General features: G+C 57.4%; 1 protein-coding gene and 1 long non-coding RNA gene across 4 annotated transcripts in view; one reads left to right on the top strand and one right to left on the bottom strand.

Annotated features, from left to right (window-relative positions):
• Positions 1 to 707: 707 nt before the first annotated feature.
• LOC127462972 (1-phosphatidylinositol 4,5-bisphosphate phosphodiesterase gamma-1-like) overlaps positions 708 to 15,505 on the bottom strand; it is a 29,271-nt gene continuing 14,473 nt past the window's right edge. Inside the window, exons 12-32 of one of the 3 annotated variants that reach the window (XM_051771908.1) lie at positions 15,198 to 15,318; positions 14,952 to 15,120; positions 14,572 to 14,691; positions 14,286 to 14,393; positions 14,012 to 14,199; positions 13,641 to 13,841; positions 13,404 to 13,523; positions 13,027 to 13,210; positions 12,504 to 12,581; positions 10,579 to 10,682; positions 10,257 to 10,353; positions 9,301 to 9,367; positions 8,646 to 8,809; positions 6,835 to 6,931; positions 6,511 to 6,735; positions 5,030 to 5,178; positions 4,761 to 4,875; positions 3,840 to 4,001; positions 2,371 to 2,459; positions 2,069 to 2,253; positions 708 to 1,541 (exon numbers count right to left, since the gene is read on the bottom strand). In XM_051771908.1, coding sequence (XP_051627868.1) covers positions 1,490 to 1,541; positions 2,069 to 2,253; positions 2,371 to 2,459; positions 3,840 to 4,001; positions 4,761 to 4,875; positions 5,030 to 5,178; positions 6,511 to 6,735; positions 6,835 to 6,931; positions 8,646 to 8,809; positions 9,301 to 9,367; positions 10,257 to 10,353; positions 10,579 to 10,682; positions 12,504 to 12,581; positions 13,027 to 13,210; positions 13,404 to 13,523; positions 13,641 to 13,841; positions 14,012 to 14,199; positions 14,286 to 14,393; positions 14,572 to 14,691; positions 14,952 to 15,120; positions 15,198 to 15,318 — 2,795 coding nt within the window. In that variant the 3' untranslated portion in view covers positions 708 to 1,489. Of the gene's footprint in view, positions 1,542 to 2,068; positions 2,254 to 2,370; positions 2,460 to 3,839; positions 4,002 to 4,760; positions 4,876 to 5,029; positions 5,179 to 6,510; positions 6,736 to 6,834; positions 6,932 to 8,645; positions 8,810 to 9,300; positions 9,368 to 10,256; positions 10,354 to 10,578; positions 10,683 to 12,503; positions 12,582 to 13,026; positions 13,211 to 13,403; positions 13,524 to 13,640; positions 13,842 to 14,011; positions 14,200 to 14,285; positions 14,394 to 14,571; positions 14,692 to 14,951; positions 15,121 to 15,197; positions 15,319 to 15,505 lie in introns of those variants that run through there. The other 2 variants (XR_007900616.1, XR_007900617.1) reach the window with 2 other exon arrangements.
• LOC127462973 (uncharacterized) lies at positions 3,014 to 3,819 on the top strand. The gene is made up of 2 exons (XR_007900618.1): positions 3,014 to 3,362; positions 3,739 to 3,819. It is a non-coding gene; the product is annotated as an uncharacterized LOC127462973 (long non-coding RNA).

Here is a 15,505-nt window from a genome sequence, read left to right as displayed (position 1 = left end):
CTTGTCCCTATGGATCCGTGGGTGTTCCCCCACAGACCTGTGTGTGTCCCCATGGCCCCATGTTCCCCTGTCCCTATGGATCCGTGGGTGTCCCCATGGCCCCAGATGTGTCCCCATGTCCCCATGGCCCTGTGTCCCCAGAGCCTTCTGTCCCAATGTCCCCACATCCCCCAATCCTGTGTCCCCAGGCTCCGTGTCCCCTGTCCCCATGGCCCTTAGTCCTGTGTCCCCTTGCCCTCTGTCACCATGGCCCTTGTGTCCCCTGGCTGATGTCCCCCTGGCCCTGTGCCCTCTGTCCCATGTCCCCTGTGCCCTGTGTCCTTCTGGCCCTGTGCCCTCTGTTTCATGTCCCCTGTGTCTCCCTGGCCCTGTGCCCTCTGTCCCATGACCCCTGTGTCCCCCTGGCCCTGTGCCCTCATCCCCATGTCCCCTGTGTCCCATGTCCCCTGTGTCTCCCTGGCCCTGTGCCCTCCTCTGTCCCATGTCCCGTGTCCCCTGTGCCCTCTGTCCCATGTCCCCTGTGTCCAGTGTCCCCTCCCTGCGTGGCCCTGCCACAGCACCACCCCTGCCTGAGTGTCCCCACCACTTCCAGGACACGTCAGGGGAGAACAAGGGTGACACCCTGGATCTGGGACCCCCCTGGGGCCATCACCCACCGCAGGGACATCGGGGAGGGGACACCAGGTCAGGGCAGCAGGTCACAGGTATAAATATTGGCTAAATAGATTTATTTTCATACAAAGAATACACAGGTCCCCCCCCGGGACACCCCGACCCCAGGGGACACCCCAAGATGTCCCCAGCCACCGCCGGGCCGGCCACCACCTCCATGGGCTTCACTGGCAGGATCTGTCCCCATTCCCAGGGTTTGGTGACAACACTGGGTCTCCTCGGTGCCATCCCTGTCCTCTCCGGGACCACCGGGGTGCCCGTATCTACCTCAGGGCACCTCGTCACTGCCTTGCCCTGTGGGACACCCCCAGACTCGTCCCCTGCTCCCTTGTTGGGACATCTCTGGACATTTTGGGGTCCCCCCCCTTGTGCCCTAATACTGTGGCTGGTCCAGACACCCCTCCCCCCCCGCCATATGTACAGGCTGGATAAAAGAAGAAAATACAGATATTTATAGGGGGGGACAAAACGCCCCCCTGACCCCCCCCAGAGTGTCCCCTGTGTCCCCACCCTGGGGTTTCACTGCCAGCCCATCCTGTCACCCGTCCCCAGGATGGAGGTGGCCGGTCCCACCCCATCCAGGCCCGGCTGGGCCCCCGTGCCTCAGTTTCCCCGTTGGAGGATGGAGGGGGAAGAGGAGCCACGGCGGCCACCCCGTGGGGACAGGGACGTGGCCACAAGCTCCAGGGGACGTGGGATGAAAGCTGGAGGTCACCCAGTCCCGGCCACGGGCAGGGGACCAGCTGTGGCCACCCCATCTCCCCGTGCAGCAGGAGAGGAGGTGGCCGGGGAGCTCCCGCGCTCGCGTCCCTCCCGCTCAGCTGCGCTTGGTGACCATCTGCCGGTCCCTCTTCTTCTTCTCCATCAACCTGGAGGGGAGCAGAGGGGTGGCTTTAGAATCATGGAATCAAAGATTCATGGAATCACAGAATCACAGAATCACAGAATCAGCCGGCTTGGAAAGCACCTCCGAGATCATCAAGTCCAACCCTGGATCCAACCCTGCCGTGGTTCCCAGCCCATGGCACTGATGCCACATCCAGTCTCACCTTAGACACCTCCAGGGATGGAGAATCCACCCCCTCCCTGGGCAGCCCATTCCAATGGCTGATTATTGTCTCTAGAAAGAATTTCTTCCCAATATCCAACTTAAACCTCCCCTGGCACAACTTAAGGCCGTGCCCTCTTGTCTTACTGACGCTGCCTGGGAGAAGAGCCCCACCCTCACCCGGCTCCCCCCTCCTGTCAGGGAGTTGCAGAGAGTGAGGAGGTCTCCCCTGAGCCTCCTCCTCTCCAGGCTGAGCCCCCTCCAAGCTCCCTCAACCTCTCCTCTCAGGACCTGTGTTCCAATCCCCAGAGGGAGCACCCAAAGGCACGGGGCAGGGAACGCACTCACTTGCGGTTGCGGACCTCGGTGAGCTCCATGAGCCGCTCCTGGGCCGCCCGGAGCTCGTCCAGGCGCTGCTGGTAGCGGGAGTCGCAGCCGTTGGTGCGCTCGTAGCTGGAGACCTGGCTGGAGAGCTCGCTGGCGCGGTCCCGCAGCTGCTGGATGGACGAGTAGAGGTTCTCCTCATCTTCCTCCTGCCCCAAAACCAAGGGGTGAGTGTGTGGGGACAGGCAGAGCGCTCCCCCCCCCTGCCCCAAGGAGATGACCCTCCTCGTTCGGGTCGAGGAAACGGAGGCGACGGGGCCACCTGCCTTGGCGTTGATGATCTCGATGTGGATGAGGAGGGAGGCGAGTTCCAGGTCCTCGGTGTAGCTGTTCTTCAACGGCACCGACCGGTAGCCTGGGCACAACACCACGACAGAGCTCAGTGCCACAGCAGGGGCCGAGCCCCTCACCATGGCCAGGACCCCAAGAGATGATGATGATGAGGAGGATGATGATTGCAAGGGTTTGGACTTGATGACCTTTAAAGATCCTTTCCAACCCAAACCCTTCTACGATTCTATGATCTGTGATGATGATGATGATGATGATGATTGCAAGGGTTTGGACTAGTTGACCTTTGAAGGTCCTTTCCAACCCAAGCCCTTCTATGATTCTATGACTCTGTGATGATGATGATTATTGCCAGGGTTTGGACGAGTTGACTTTTGAAGGTCCCTTCCAACCCAAACCCTTCTATGATTCTATGACTCTGTGATGGAGAGGAGGATGATGATGATGATGATTGGAAGGGTTTGGACGAGTTGACCTGTAAAGGTCCCTTCCAACCCAAACCCTCCTATGATTCCATGATCTGTGATGATGATGATGATTATTGCAATGGTTTGGACTAGTTGACTTTTGAAGGTCCTTCCAACCCAAACCCTTCTATGATTCCATCATTCTATGATGGAGATGATGATGATGATGATGATGATGACGATGATGATGATGATGATGACAACGATGATGATGACTGCAACGGTTTGGACTAGTTGACCTATAAAGGTCCTTTCCAAACCAACCCCTTCTATGACTCCATGACTCTATGATGGAGATGATGATTGCAGGGGGGTTGGACTCGATGACCTTCAAAGCTCCCTTCCAACCCAAACCCTTCTATGATTTCATAACCTGATGATGGAGATGATGATGATGATGGAGATGATTGCAAGGGTTTGGACTATCTGACCATTAAAAGTCCTTTCCAACCCAAACCCTTCAATGATTCCATGAGTTTATGATGGAGATGATTGCAAAGGTTTGGACTAGTTGACCCTTCAAGGTCCCTTCCAACCCAAACCCTTCTATGATTCCATGACTCTGTGATGGAGATGATGATGATGATGATGGTGATTATTGCAAGGGTTTGGACTAGTTGATCTTTGAAGGTCCTTTCCAATCCAAACCCTTCTACGATTCTATGACTCTATGGTGGAGGTGATGATGATGATGATGATTGCAAGGGTTTGGACTAGTTGACCATTAAAAGTCCTTTCCAACCCAAACCCTTCAATGATTCCATGACTTTATGATGGAGATGATTGCACAGGTTTGGACTAATTGACCTTCAAAGCTCCCTTCCAACCCAAACCCTTCTATGATTCCATGACTTTACGATGGAGATGATTGCAAAGGTTTGGACTAGTTGACCTTTAAAGGTCCCTTCCAACCCAAACCCTTCTACGATTCCATGACTCTGCCGGAGAAGATGACGATGATGGTGGGAGGACCATACCTGTTTTGAGGCCCTTGACGGGGAAGGTGGCCTGTGCCAAGAAGTTGGGGTCACTGAACATGTCCTCCTCGTACACCACGAAGCGCAGGAAGGCGAACTCCGGGTTGTTGATGTCGAAGACGAACTGCTTGAAGAGCCACACGGGGTTGAAGCCGTTGTCGGCTGCGGGCGAGAGCGGGAAGGGTCAGAACCAGGCCGGACACACGGACATCACCCACACGGCACCGGCACCCACACGTCCTCCCCTCAAGGTGAAACAGGAGGCCAGGCCCAAAAGAGTTAACTGCTAAATTTGGGCCTGCTAACAAGCTATGAACATCTAAACGATCTATACTCGTTCTGTTCTACCTACTGGACCAAAACTTAAAAGAATGGTAAAAGAATCATAGAATAGGCCTAGAAGTAATAAATTAAGATGCAGTAGGATAAAGCAGACATTTGAATAGAAGAAACAGGCTGGGAGCCAAGGCCTTCTCCAAGCTTCAGTGAGTGGGTCGAGAACAATAGAAGAGAAGGGAGGTCAGGCCAAGGAAGATGAGAATTAGCCCCCAGACCCATGCGAGGAAGATTGGATCTCCCATCAAAATTGAGGGCCAGGGGAAGCACCGCCCCAAGTCCTGCCTGAGCTCCACCTACACTCCACCTGTTATTAATATGTATAGATGGATGTTGTAATCACATGAATATGCACTTAATCATATATGAAAATTGTATAAAAACTGCTGATTTTGTGTGAAGCCTTCGAGCAAGTTTTTCCAGCGATAGCTGGCTTGCTCCCAGCGCTGTCAATAAATACTTTTGCTGCTCAAAGATCAAAAGTCTCTGGGCAGTTTATTATACTGGATTTTTCGGATTCAAAGGGCACAGTCAGGGTCGTGCCGGCGTCCCGGGAGCGGGAACATCATCCCCGCGGTCCCTCACCTACGACATCCGTCTTGTTCTTGCTGTTGTCGTACTCGGAGCCGCAAACCTCCACCTCCACGAAGGGGCACACGATGCTCCTCCCGTTCTTGGGCAGGTGCCGGGCGCCCAGGATCTGTGGGAGGAGCAGGAGGGTGAGGAAGGACTTCCAAGAGTAACCAACTCCAGGCGGCTGAAACACATAACACCCACGCCTGGCCAACCCAAAACTGAAGGAACAAGTCCCCACCTCGGCAGTGGCCACCTCCAGGTGGTCCTCGCCCACTTGCCTGCAGCTGGACCGTGATGGGTTCCACGATCTTCAGGCTGTTCTTGTCGAAGGGGTCGAAGGTCTCATCCCTCATGATGTCGGGCTGCAGGACGTACCCGCTGCGGCCACCGAGCATGAAGAGCGCCTGGTTCAGCTGCATCGGTTTGTCTGCGGCCGCGGGACAGAGCAGAGCTGAGCCCTCCTCGAGGTCCTTGGGCAGAAGGTCCTGCCTTGGCAAACCCAACTAGGAGCTCCCAACTCTGGTTGGAGCAGGGATGAAGCTGGGTTTTGTGTGAAGGGCCCAAGGATTGTATGGAGATGTGCCCATTGGGATGAGGGATAGGTTGGGGAGATCACCCAAACCATCTCCTGTGTCCTCATCAGGACCAAGGTTGGAGAGATCATCCAAACCATCTCCTGTGTCCCCATCAGGACCAAGGTTGGAGAGATCACCCAAACCATCTCCTGTGTCCTCATCAGGACCAAGATTGGAGAGATCATCCAAACCATCTCCTGTGTCCCCATCAGGATGAGGGGAAAAGTTGGAGAAATCATTCCAACTGCCTCCAACAAGACCTGGGGCAGAGCCACCAGGGATGATGATCCCATCAGGATGAGGACAAAGGTTGGAGAGATCACCCAAACCACCCCCTGTGTCCCCATCAGGATGAGGACAAAGGTTGGAGAGCTCATCCAAACCACCTCCAACAAGACCCAGGGAAAAGCCATGGGAGACAGTGATCCCATCAGGATGAAGACCAAGGTTGGAGAGATCATCCAAACCATCTCCTGTGTCCCCATCAGGACCAAGGTTGGAGAGATCATCCAAACCATCTCCTGTGTCCTCATCAGGACCAAGGTTGGAGAAATCATCCAAACCATCTCTTGTGTCCTCATCAGGACCAAGGTTGGAGAGATCACCCAAACCACCTCCTTTGTCTCCATCAGGATGAGGGGAAAAGTCGGAGAAATCATTCCAACTGCCTCCAACAAGACCTGGGGCAGAGCCACCAGGGACGATGATCCCATCAGGATGAGGACAAAGGTTGGAAAGCTCATCCAAACCACCTCCAACAAGACCCAGGGAAGAGCCATGGGAGACAGTGATCCCATCAGGATGAGGACCAAGGTTGGAGAGATCACCCAAACCATCTCCTGTGTCCCCATCAGGACCAAGGTTGGAGAGATCATCCAAACCATCTCCTGTGTCCCCATCAGGATGAGGACCAAGGTTGGAGAGATCACCCAAACCATCTCCTGTGTCCCCATCAGGACCAAGGTTGGAGAGATCATCCAAACCATCTCCTGTGTCCCCATCAGGATGAGGACCAAGGTTGGAGGGATGACCCAAACTACTTCCTATGTCCCCATCAGGATCAAGGTTGGAGAGATCACCCAAACCACCTCCAACAACAAGACCCAGGCCGGAACACCAGGGATGGAAATTTTAGGGCCAACCTACAGGGCTGATCCCAACACCGTCCCCGGATCAGGATTTACCGGGCGTCTGGAAGTTGAGGGCCACGAGTTGGCTCCCGCAGATCCACATGGGCAGCGGGTCGTAGTTGGAGGAGTCCAGGCGCTGTCCCTTGGGATAGATCCGGCTCAGCTGGCGCCGGTTGTACTGCAGGAATTTCTTGCCCTTGCTGCGGTTGGCGTATTTCTCCGCCTTGGTCTCCGGGAAGGACGACATGTCCCGGTAACAGGCCTTGTCCGTGCCGATCTCTGGAAGAGCCGAGGGGACCATCGGCGGAGGACGTCGGTTCCACCGCCCGCCTCGGCCCGCGCTCATCCCGTCCCACATCCCGCTTTTCCGGCTCTTACTGTCCTCGTCGAACGGCACCGGGCGGCAGTAGACGACCAGCTCCGAGAGCTCCAGCGCGATCTTCTTCCGCCGCTCCATGATCTTCCCCTCCTGCATCTGCACGGGGAGAACGGGGCAAGGGTTCTTCCAGTGCCTTCCAGTTGGACCCAGTTGCTCCCAGTGTGTCCCAGGTTGGCTCCCAGCAAGGGCCCAGGAGCTCCGAGTAACCCCCAGTAAGGTTCTACTTCACACCCACTGTAATCCCAGTCTATCCCAGTACAATCCCAGTGTGATCCTAGTTACTCCCACTGTGATCCCAGCTACTCCCAGTATGGTTCCAGTCACTCCCACTATAATCCCAGTCACTCCCAGCGTGATCCCAGTTGCCCCAGTTGTGATCCCAGTCCCCCCAGCATGGTTCTAGTGTCTTCCAGTGGATCCCAGCTACTCCCAGTATGGTTCCAGTATAATCCCAGTTATTCCCACTATAATCCCAGTCATTCCCAGTATGATTCCAGTTGCCCCCAGCATAGACCCAGTTACCGGAGCTCCCAGTAACCCCCAGTAAGGTTCCATTCACACCCACTGTAATCCCAGTATAATCCCAGTATGATCTCAACTACTCCCAAATGATTCCAGTCACTTCCAGTATAATCCCATTATGATCCCAGTTGCCCCCAGCATGGTCCCAGTTGCTCCCCATTAACGCCATCATGATCCCAGTACCATTCCAGTATCTTCCAGTTGATCCCAGTTGCTCCCAGTGTGTCCCCATTTGGTTCCCAGCATGGGCCCAGGAACTCCCAGTAACCCCCAGTAAGGTTCCAGTCCCCACTGTAATCCCAGTCTATCCCAGTACAATCCCAGTGTGATCCCAGCTACTCCCAGTATGGTTCCAGTATGATCCCAGTCACTTCCAGTCACTCCCAGTATGATCCCAGTCACTTCCCACCACTGTCAGTATGATCCCAGTATGATCCCAGTCACTTCCCACCACTCCCACTATGAACCCAGTGTGATCCCAGTCACTTCCAGTCACTCCCAGTATGATCCCACTCACTTCCAGTCACTCCCAGTATGATCCCAATGTGATCCCAGTCACTTCCAGTCACTCCCAGTATGATCCCAGTATGATCCCAGTCACTTGCAGTCACTCCTAGTATGATCCCAGTCACTTCCCACCACTGCCAGTATGATCCCAGTATAATCCTTGTCACTTGCAGTCACTCCCAGTATGATCCCAGTATGATCCCAGTCACTCCCAGTATGACCCCAGTATGATCTCAGTCACTTCCAGTCACTCCCAGTATGATGTCAGTCACTTCCAGTCATTCCCAGTATGATCCCAGTCACTTCCAATCGCTCCCAGTATGATCCCAGTCACTTCCAGTAGATTCCAGTATGATCCCAGTCACTCCCAGTATGACCCCAGTATGATCCCAGTCACTTCCAGTCACTCCCAGTATGATCCCACTCACTTCCAGTCATTCCCAGTATGATCCCAGTCACTTCCAGTCGCTCCCAGTATGATCCCAGTCACTCCCAGTATGACCCCAGTATGATCCCAGTCACTTCCAGTCGCTCCCAGTATGATCCCAGTCACTTCCAGTTGCTCCCAGTATGATCCCAGCTATCTCCAGCACCATTCCAGTTGCTCCCACCACCAACCCAGTCACTCCCAGCAGGACTCTGTTCACTCCCAGCGCGGTCCCGGCAGCTCCCAGACAAAATCCTCCTCCTTTGGAGACATCGGGGCCAATCCCCACAGAAAAGGGGCCCCTCCGTCCCCATCCCAGCCCATTCCCATTCCCATTCCCGTTCCCATCCTCACCCGGGCGTCCGCGTTCTGCGTGGCCTCCCGGATCTTGGCCACCCACTCGCTGAGCTCCTCCTGCGTGTCCGCGGCCACGTCCAGGGATTGGGCGGCGTGGGACATCTGCTGGGAATGGATGGTGAAGACAAATGGTTTGGAGCTCCTCCCGTCTTTGGAGATCACTACAAGGACACCAGAGGGGGGGCTTTACTCGGAGGCATTCCCAAGGGATGGCTCTGGGGGGCAACCGAAACCTCAGCGGTCCCACCAGCCCCTCCTGGCACTCCCATGGCGAGGATCCCGAGTTTTTTTAACGTGTGGATTTGGTTTTCCGCGCTGAAACGCGCTCGGAGCCAGGGAGAAATGTCCCCTGGATCGTCTGGATGTCCCAACTCCTCGGAATTCTCCCCCAAATAGACTCCGACCTTGGAATTCCCCCCAGATCAATCCCAACCTCTGAATTCCCAAAATCAGTCCCAACCTCCGAATTCCCCTGAAATCATTTCCAACCCTTCAGAATTCCTCACAAATCAGTCCCAGCTCCTCAGAAGTCCCCCCAAATCAATCCCAACCACAGAATTCCCCTGAAATCAGTTCTAACTCCTCTGAATTCCCCACAAATCAGTCCCAAATCCTCAGAATTCCCCCCCAAATCAGGGAGACGGGAACTCACCGACGTGGCAGGACGGGACGTCGATGAATCCCTTCAGGAAGTTCCCCAGGGGGCTGTTTTCCGAGGACTGGAAGAGAGGAAGGAATAAGGGATATGGAAGAGGCCTGTGGGGCCAGGCTTGGTGACAGCTCCTCTTGGGAGCCACCCCCCAGGTCTCCCAGTCAGCAAAACTGAGGAAAACTGGAAAAAAACACCCAGGAGCATCACCCGGGCACTGGATAAGGGGCTAGGTTGGAGCAGGACCAGGAGCATTCCCATGACTCTGGATAAGGGTCTGGGTTGGAGCAGGACCAGGAACATCTCCCAGACTCAGGAAAAGGGTCTGGGCTGGCAAAAGGTTGGGAGCATCTTCCAGCTTCCAAAGAAGGGTCCAAGCTGGAAGGGGGCCAGGAGCATCCCCCAGCCTCAGGATAAGGATTTGGGTTGGAGCAGGACCAGGAACATCCCTCAGCCTCTGGATAAGAAGTCTGGGTTGGAGCTGGACCATGAGCATCCCTCAGCCTCACGATAAAGATCTGGGCTGGAGCAGGACCAGGAACATCCCATAGCCTCTGGATAAGGGTCTGGGTTGGAGCAGGACTGGGAGCATCCCTCAGACCCTGGATATGGATCTGGGCTGGAGCAGGACTGGGAGCATCCTCCAGACCCCGGATAAGGATCTGGACTGGAGTAGGACTAGGATCATCCCCCAGACTCCAGAAGGATCTGGGCTGGAGCAGGACCAGGGGCATCCCCAGCCTCTGGAGAAGGATCTGGACTGGAGCAGGGCCAGGATCATCCCCCAGACTCCATATAAGGATCTGGACTGGAGTAGGACCAGGATCATCCCCCAGACTCCAGATAGGGATCTGGGCTGGAGCAGGACCAGGAGCATCTCCCAGCCCCTGGACAAGGATCTGGGCTGGAGCAGGACCGGGCCCGTCTCCGGTGTCCCCGGTGGGGATGGTGGCACTCACGGCCTCGTCCTGCTCCGGCGCTTGGGTGCCCACGATCTCCTCCACATAGTTGGCCGGGAACCAGAGCTGCTTCTTGCCCCCGTAGTCCCCGCGCCACCTGCAAGGGGTCAGAGGGTCAAGGCGGGCGGACGGATTTCGGGGAAGGGGCCGGGGGCGTCCGAGCTGCATGCGGGGCCGGGCGGAGGAGGGATTTGGTGGGGCGGGGACAGAGAAGGAGGAGGTGGTTAAAACCCGCTGGGGGACGATCTGGGGGATCCCCCCGGGGCGTCCCCTCCGCCTCCCGGCCCGCGGTGACACCCGTGGGTGCGCGTGACGTCCTCACCAGCCGCCGTCCTGCTTGTCGACGTTGTGGATGATGGCCTGCTTGCAGAACGACAGTTCGTCCTCCCGCTGCGCCTTGTAGTCGTAGAGGGCCTTCACCGTGCACTGGGACACCATGGGGAGGGACATGGGTCACTGCCTGGCACCACCTGTCACCACCCCTGGCACCTCCAGGCCTGGCCTCGGCGCTCCCGAGGGTCCCACACCCCCAAATTGTGGGATCTCACAGGGTTGGGATGGTCCCCATTCCAAGCCCACCCTGCCATGTCTCCCGCTAAAGCAGGTTCTTCAAGGAGAAGGGTCTAGGTGGGTGCGGGGCCAGGAGCATCCCACGGTCCTGCTCCAGCCCACATCCATATCCAAAGGCAGTGGGATGCTCCTGGATTGGGGCTGGAGCAGGGCCATGAGCATTCCATAGCCTCTGGATAAAGGTCTGGGCTGGAGCAGGACCAGAAGCATTTTCCAGACTCTGGATAAGGGTCTAGACTGGAGCAGGGTCGTGAACATTCTGTAGCCTCTGAATAAGGCTCTGGGTTGGAGCAGGGCCAGGAGCATTTTCCAGACTCTGGATAAGGGTCTGGGTTGGAGCAGGGCCAGGAGCATTTCTAAGACTCTAGATAACAGTTTGGGTTGGAGCAGGGCCAGGAGCACTTCCCAGACTCTGGATAAAGGTCTGGGCTGGAGCAGGGCCAGGAGCACTTCCCAGACTCTGGATAAGGGTCTGGGCTGGAGCAGGGCCAGGAGCATTTCTGAGACTCTGGATAAAGGTCTGGGCTGGCACAGGGCTGGCAGCATCCTACAGCTTTGGGATAAGGATCTGGACTGGAGCAGGACCAGGAGTATCCCCCAGCCCCTGGATAAGGGTCTGGGTTGGATAAGGGCTGGAAACAGCCCTCATCCTAGGATACAGATTTGGGTTGGAGCAGGACCAGGAGCATCCCCCAGACTCCAGATAAGGATCTGGGCTGCAGCAGGACCAGGAGCATCCCCCAGACTCCAGATAAGGATCTGGGCTGGAGCAGGACCATGGGCATCCCATAGCCTCTGGATAAGGATCTGGGCTGGAGAAGGACCAGGAGCATCCCCCATACTCCAGATAAGGATCTGGGCTGGAGCAGGACCACTGGCATTCCATAGCCTCTGGATAAGGATCTGGGCTGGAGAAGGATCAGGAACATCCCATAGCCTCTGGATAAGGGTCTGGGTTTGAGCAGGACCATGGGCATCCTCCAGACTCCAGATAGGGATCTGGGCTGGAGCAGGACCCTGGCTTTGAACATCCAACCTGACTTGGAACACTTCCAGAGCTGGGACATCCACAGCCTCCCTGGACAACCTGTTCCAGTGTCTCACCACCCTCACAGGGAAGAATTTCTTCCCAATATCTCACCCAAATTTCCCCGCTTTCAATTTGAATCCATCATTCCTTGTCCTGTCACTACAGTTCCTGACGAAGCTTCAAGTCCCAGAAACTTCCAGGACGAGAGGCTGGGTCAACTCCAAGGCCAGTTCAGTCCCAAAAACCTCCAAGGATGGAGACTGTGTCAGCTCCAGGACCAGTCCAGTCCCAAAATCTCCAAGGATGGAGATTGTGTCAGCTCCAAGACCAGTCCAGTCCCAAAAACCTCCATGGGTGGAGATTGGGTCAACTCTGAGACCAACCCAGTTCCAAAAACCTCCAAGGATGGAAAATGCACCTTCTGGGAACTGACTCTAAACCAGCTTTGTTGGGGTTCCCTAGTGCAAAGGGATCCAGCTCCAGCATCACCTGAGGGTCCCAAAAACGTGGCAAAACATCCCCACGTCTCCGGTCAGTGGTGGTGGGAGACGTGGTGGGTCTGGGGAAGGACCACCCCCAAACCCCAGCTCTGGAATCATCGTGTCCCACCGCCCTCCACCTCCCAGGTCCCCACCTCGGCCCCTTACCCTGGCCATGGGCATCTTGTTGGCCTCCACGTAGAAGTGGGGGGTCCGCACCTCGTACAGGGCTCCATAGTCCAGCTCCTGCCGGGAGAAATTCCAGAAGGAGTCACCCAGGTGTGGGCAGGGGCTACAGGGGCGTGTGATTGGATACAAGGGGGTTGGGGGGGGACCTAAAATCCCTTCGCGACTCACGGAATGAATCGAGTTGGAAAAGACCCCTGAGATCACTGGGAGACCCAACCCCACCTTGGCACCCAGCCCATGGCACCGAGTGCCACGTTCAGCCTCTGCTTCAACACCCCCAGGGACTGGGACTTCACCCCCTCCCTGGGCAGCCCATCCCAAGGTCTGATCCCTCTCCCTGTAAAGAACTTCTTCCCCATGTCCAACCTAAACTCGTTGGAAGGGAGTTTTGGGGGGTGAGCAGAACGAGCTCGGTCGGTTCTGCTTGGGCTTCCCCCGGAATTCTGGAGGGTGTTGGAGCCAGGCACAGGGGCGCTGAACCTTCCCCCCCAGGAGCACTCACGGTGGTGCCCATCTTCTCCAGGGTCTCCTCGTTGATGGGGTAGCGCAGCTTCATCTTGCGGTACAGCGGGTGCTTCTCGTAGTAGCTGATGAGGTCCACCAGGCTCTCGAACTCGGCCGAGCTGCCCAGCATGAAGAGCCTCCCCTCCTGCTGGATCCGGCAGTGCTTGATCTTCCCCTCCGCCCTGGAGCCGGGACACGCGGCGGGGTATGTGTGAGGGCTGGATCCCGGTTCCACCACAGGGATGGGTGGGCGGTGATGCCACTGAGGCGACCGCCCCGAGGACGTCCCCGTGGGGAGGTCTTCATGTGAACTGAGGTCTCAATGGACCCAAGCCCTCGGCCAAGCCCAGGAGGCTTGGTGGTGGCCGCGCTCACCGGAAGGAGATGGCGTAGGAGTTGGGCTCGCCGCGCTTGCGCACCAGGAAGGCTCCGTCGCGCGGCACCCGCATCAGCATGTGCTCGGCCTGCAGGCGCGTCAGGCTGGCGTGGTACCACCTGGCCGGGCAGAAGGTGGGCACGGGGGGCTGCCACCAGCGTCCTCGCGCCCCGGAGGGTGCCCAGCGCCAGAGGGGGGGCCAAGGGAAGAGGGGGTTGGGTGGGGTTGCTCCTCACTCTTTGCTCTCGTGGGCGTTGGGTTGCGGGACGGGGTCGGTGAGGCGCATCTCGAACTCGTTGCAGCGCAGCGGCACCTCCCGGTAGTGGCAGATGAGGCTGTAGAGGCTGTCGAAGACCAGGTTGTCCGTCAGGTAGAACTTGGTGGCCCCGGCCTCCTGCCGCGAGTGGATCCGGCAGTGCTGCACCCGGCTGGACCTCCTGGTGCGGCGGGGGGAGAAAGGCAGGTCAAAAAAAGGTGGTGGTTTTTTCCCCCCCACCCCGGAAAAGCCATTCCGGCCTCCAAACCGGTTGTTGACCGGAAGGTTATCCGGGCGGGATGGCCAGAGCGGCTCGAGAACGGCGGGATCCTGCCTCTCCGGAGCTCCTACCAGAAGGAGAGGGTGTAGTCGCCCACGAAGGTCTCGCTCTCGCGCACCAGGAAGGTGCCGTCCTTGCCGCCCGTCTCGGTGCAATACTCGTGCAGCAGCTTCTCCGCGATCTGCCGCCCGTCCCGGCCCCCGCCCAGCTTCCCGTGGAACCACTTCTCCGTGAAGTGCAGCTCGTTGTTGTTGAACTCCTGCGGGGTCACCCCCCCCAAAACAGGTTTTGTGCCACCCTCTGCCTCCCACCCCCCACGGAGTTCTCCCCTCGCCCCTCACGCACCTCCTTCTGCTCCACCTCCTCCTCGTCCTCGTTGAACTGGTAGCGGGAGGTCTCCTCCGAGTAGTAGATCTTGTTGCTCGTCAGGACGAAATAATGAGGGCTCCAGGTCTGGGGAAGGAGGAAGAGCATTCCCAGGGTGAGGAGAAGGATCGCGTGGAACGACGGAGCTTTGACACGAGGTCTCTGCTCCCTCCCGCTCCCCAGGTCTAGGAGAGCCCATTCCATGCCCATCCCAAACCCAAACGCTCCTCCCCGTCCGACAGGCCCTGCTCAGCTCCTCCCTTACGTGGTCAATGGGGTCTTCGAGGTAGAGAATCCCGTTCTTGATGGAGTTGCTGATGTCGTTCTCCGAGTAGCTGGCGGTGGAGACCTCCTCGTACAGGTTCCCTTCGACCAGCTTCTTGTGCTGGGGAGCGCCCAGGGGGTGGGACACGGTGGCCACGGCACACCAAGCTCCCAACCCTCGGGATCAAACTCCCACAGGTCCCTTCCCTCCAACCCCCCCGTTCCCCTCGGCCACCTCTCGGTGCAGAACATCGGAGAGGTGTCTGGAGGGACATCACGGAGGGATATCACTCTTGAATCCCAAGATTTGGGAGAATCCCCACCCCCTCCCAGCCCGACACTGCTTACATCCCTCCTGCTGAGAGGGATTTTGGGGTGTACCTTGATCAGGATCTTCTTCTTGAGCTGGGTGGGCGAGGGCAGCTCGTCGGCATTGATGTCCACGGGCTTGGTGAGGAGCATGTCCCCGAAGACCTTCTTGAAGTGGGAGGCCATGTTCCGCTGCTGGACGATGCTGCAGTGGTCCTCGATGGACAGGATGATGGGGAACCTGCGGGAGGCAGGCGGGAATGGTGGGAATGGCGGGAATGGTGGGATTTGGGAGCCGTGGGAGGAGCCGGGGCTTACTCGGAGGTGACGAAGGCGTGTTCCTTGATGGTGTGCAGCACGTCCAGGAACTTGATCTTGGAGGTGAGCGTGTGGCCGTGGTAGATGATGGGGAGATCATCCGGGCCGTCCCAGCAGTCCACTGGGTGGGAAGACACCCTGGTTAACACCCCAGCACTGGGGAGCAGGGCTGAGATCCCCCAAAGGACATGGAAGGCCCCCCGCTCCAGTGCCGTGGGATGGGAGCAGAAAGTGGTCAGGGATGTGACAGGAGGTGCTGGGGGTGGTTCCAGCATCCCTGGAAGGTTCTGGGGTGGAATTCCAGCATT

Source organism: Manacus candei, unplaced genomic scaffold, assembly GCF_025592945.1.
Source record: "Manacus candei isolate 608988 ecotype Guabito, Panama unplaced genomic scaffold, ASM2559294v1 h1tg000148l, whole genome shotgun sequence".
NCBI lineage: Eukaryota > Metazoa > Chordata > Aves > Passeriformes > Pipridae > Manacus > Manacus candei.
Note: the sequence above shows the minus strand (reverse complement) of the source record. Positions and strands in the feature narration are given on the sequence as shown.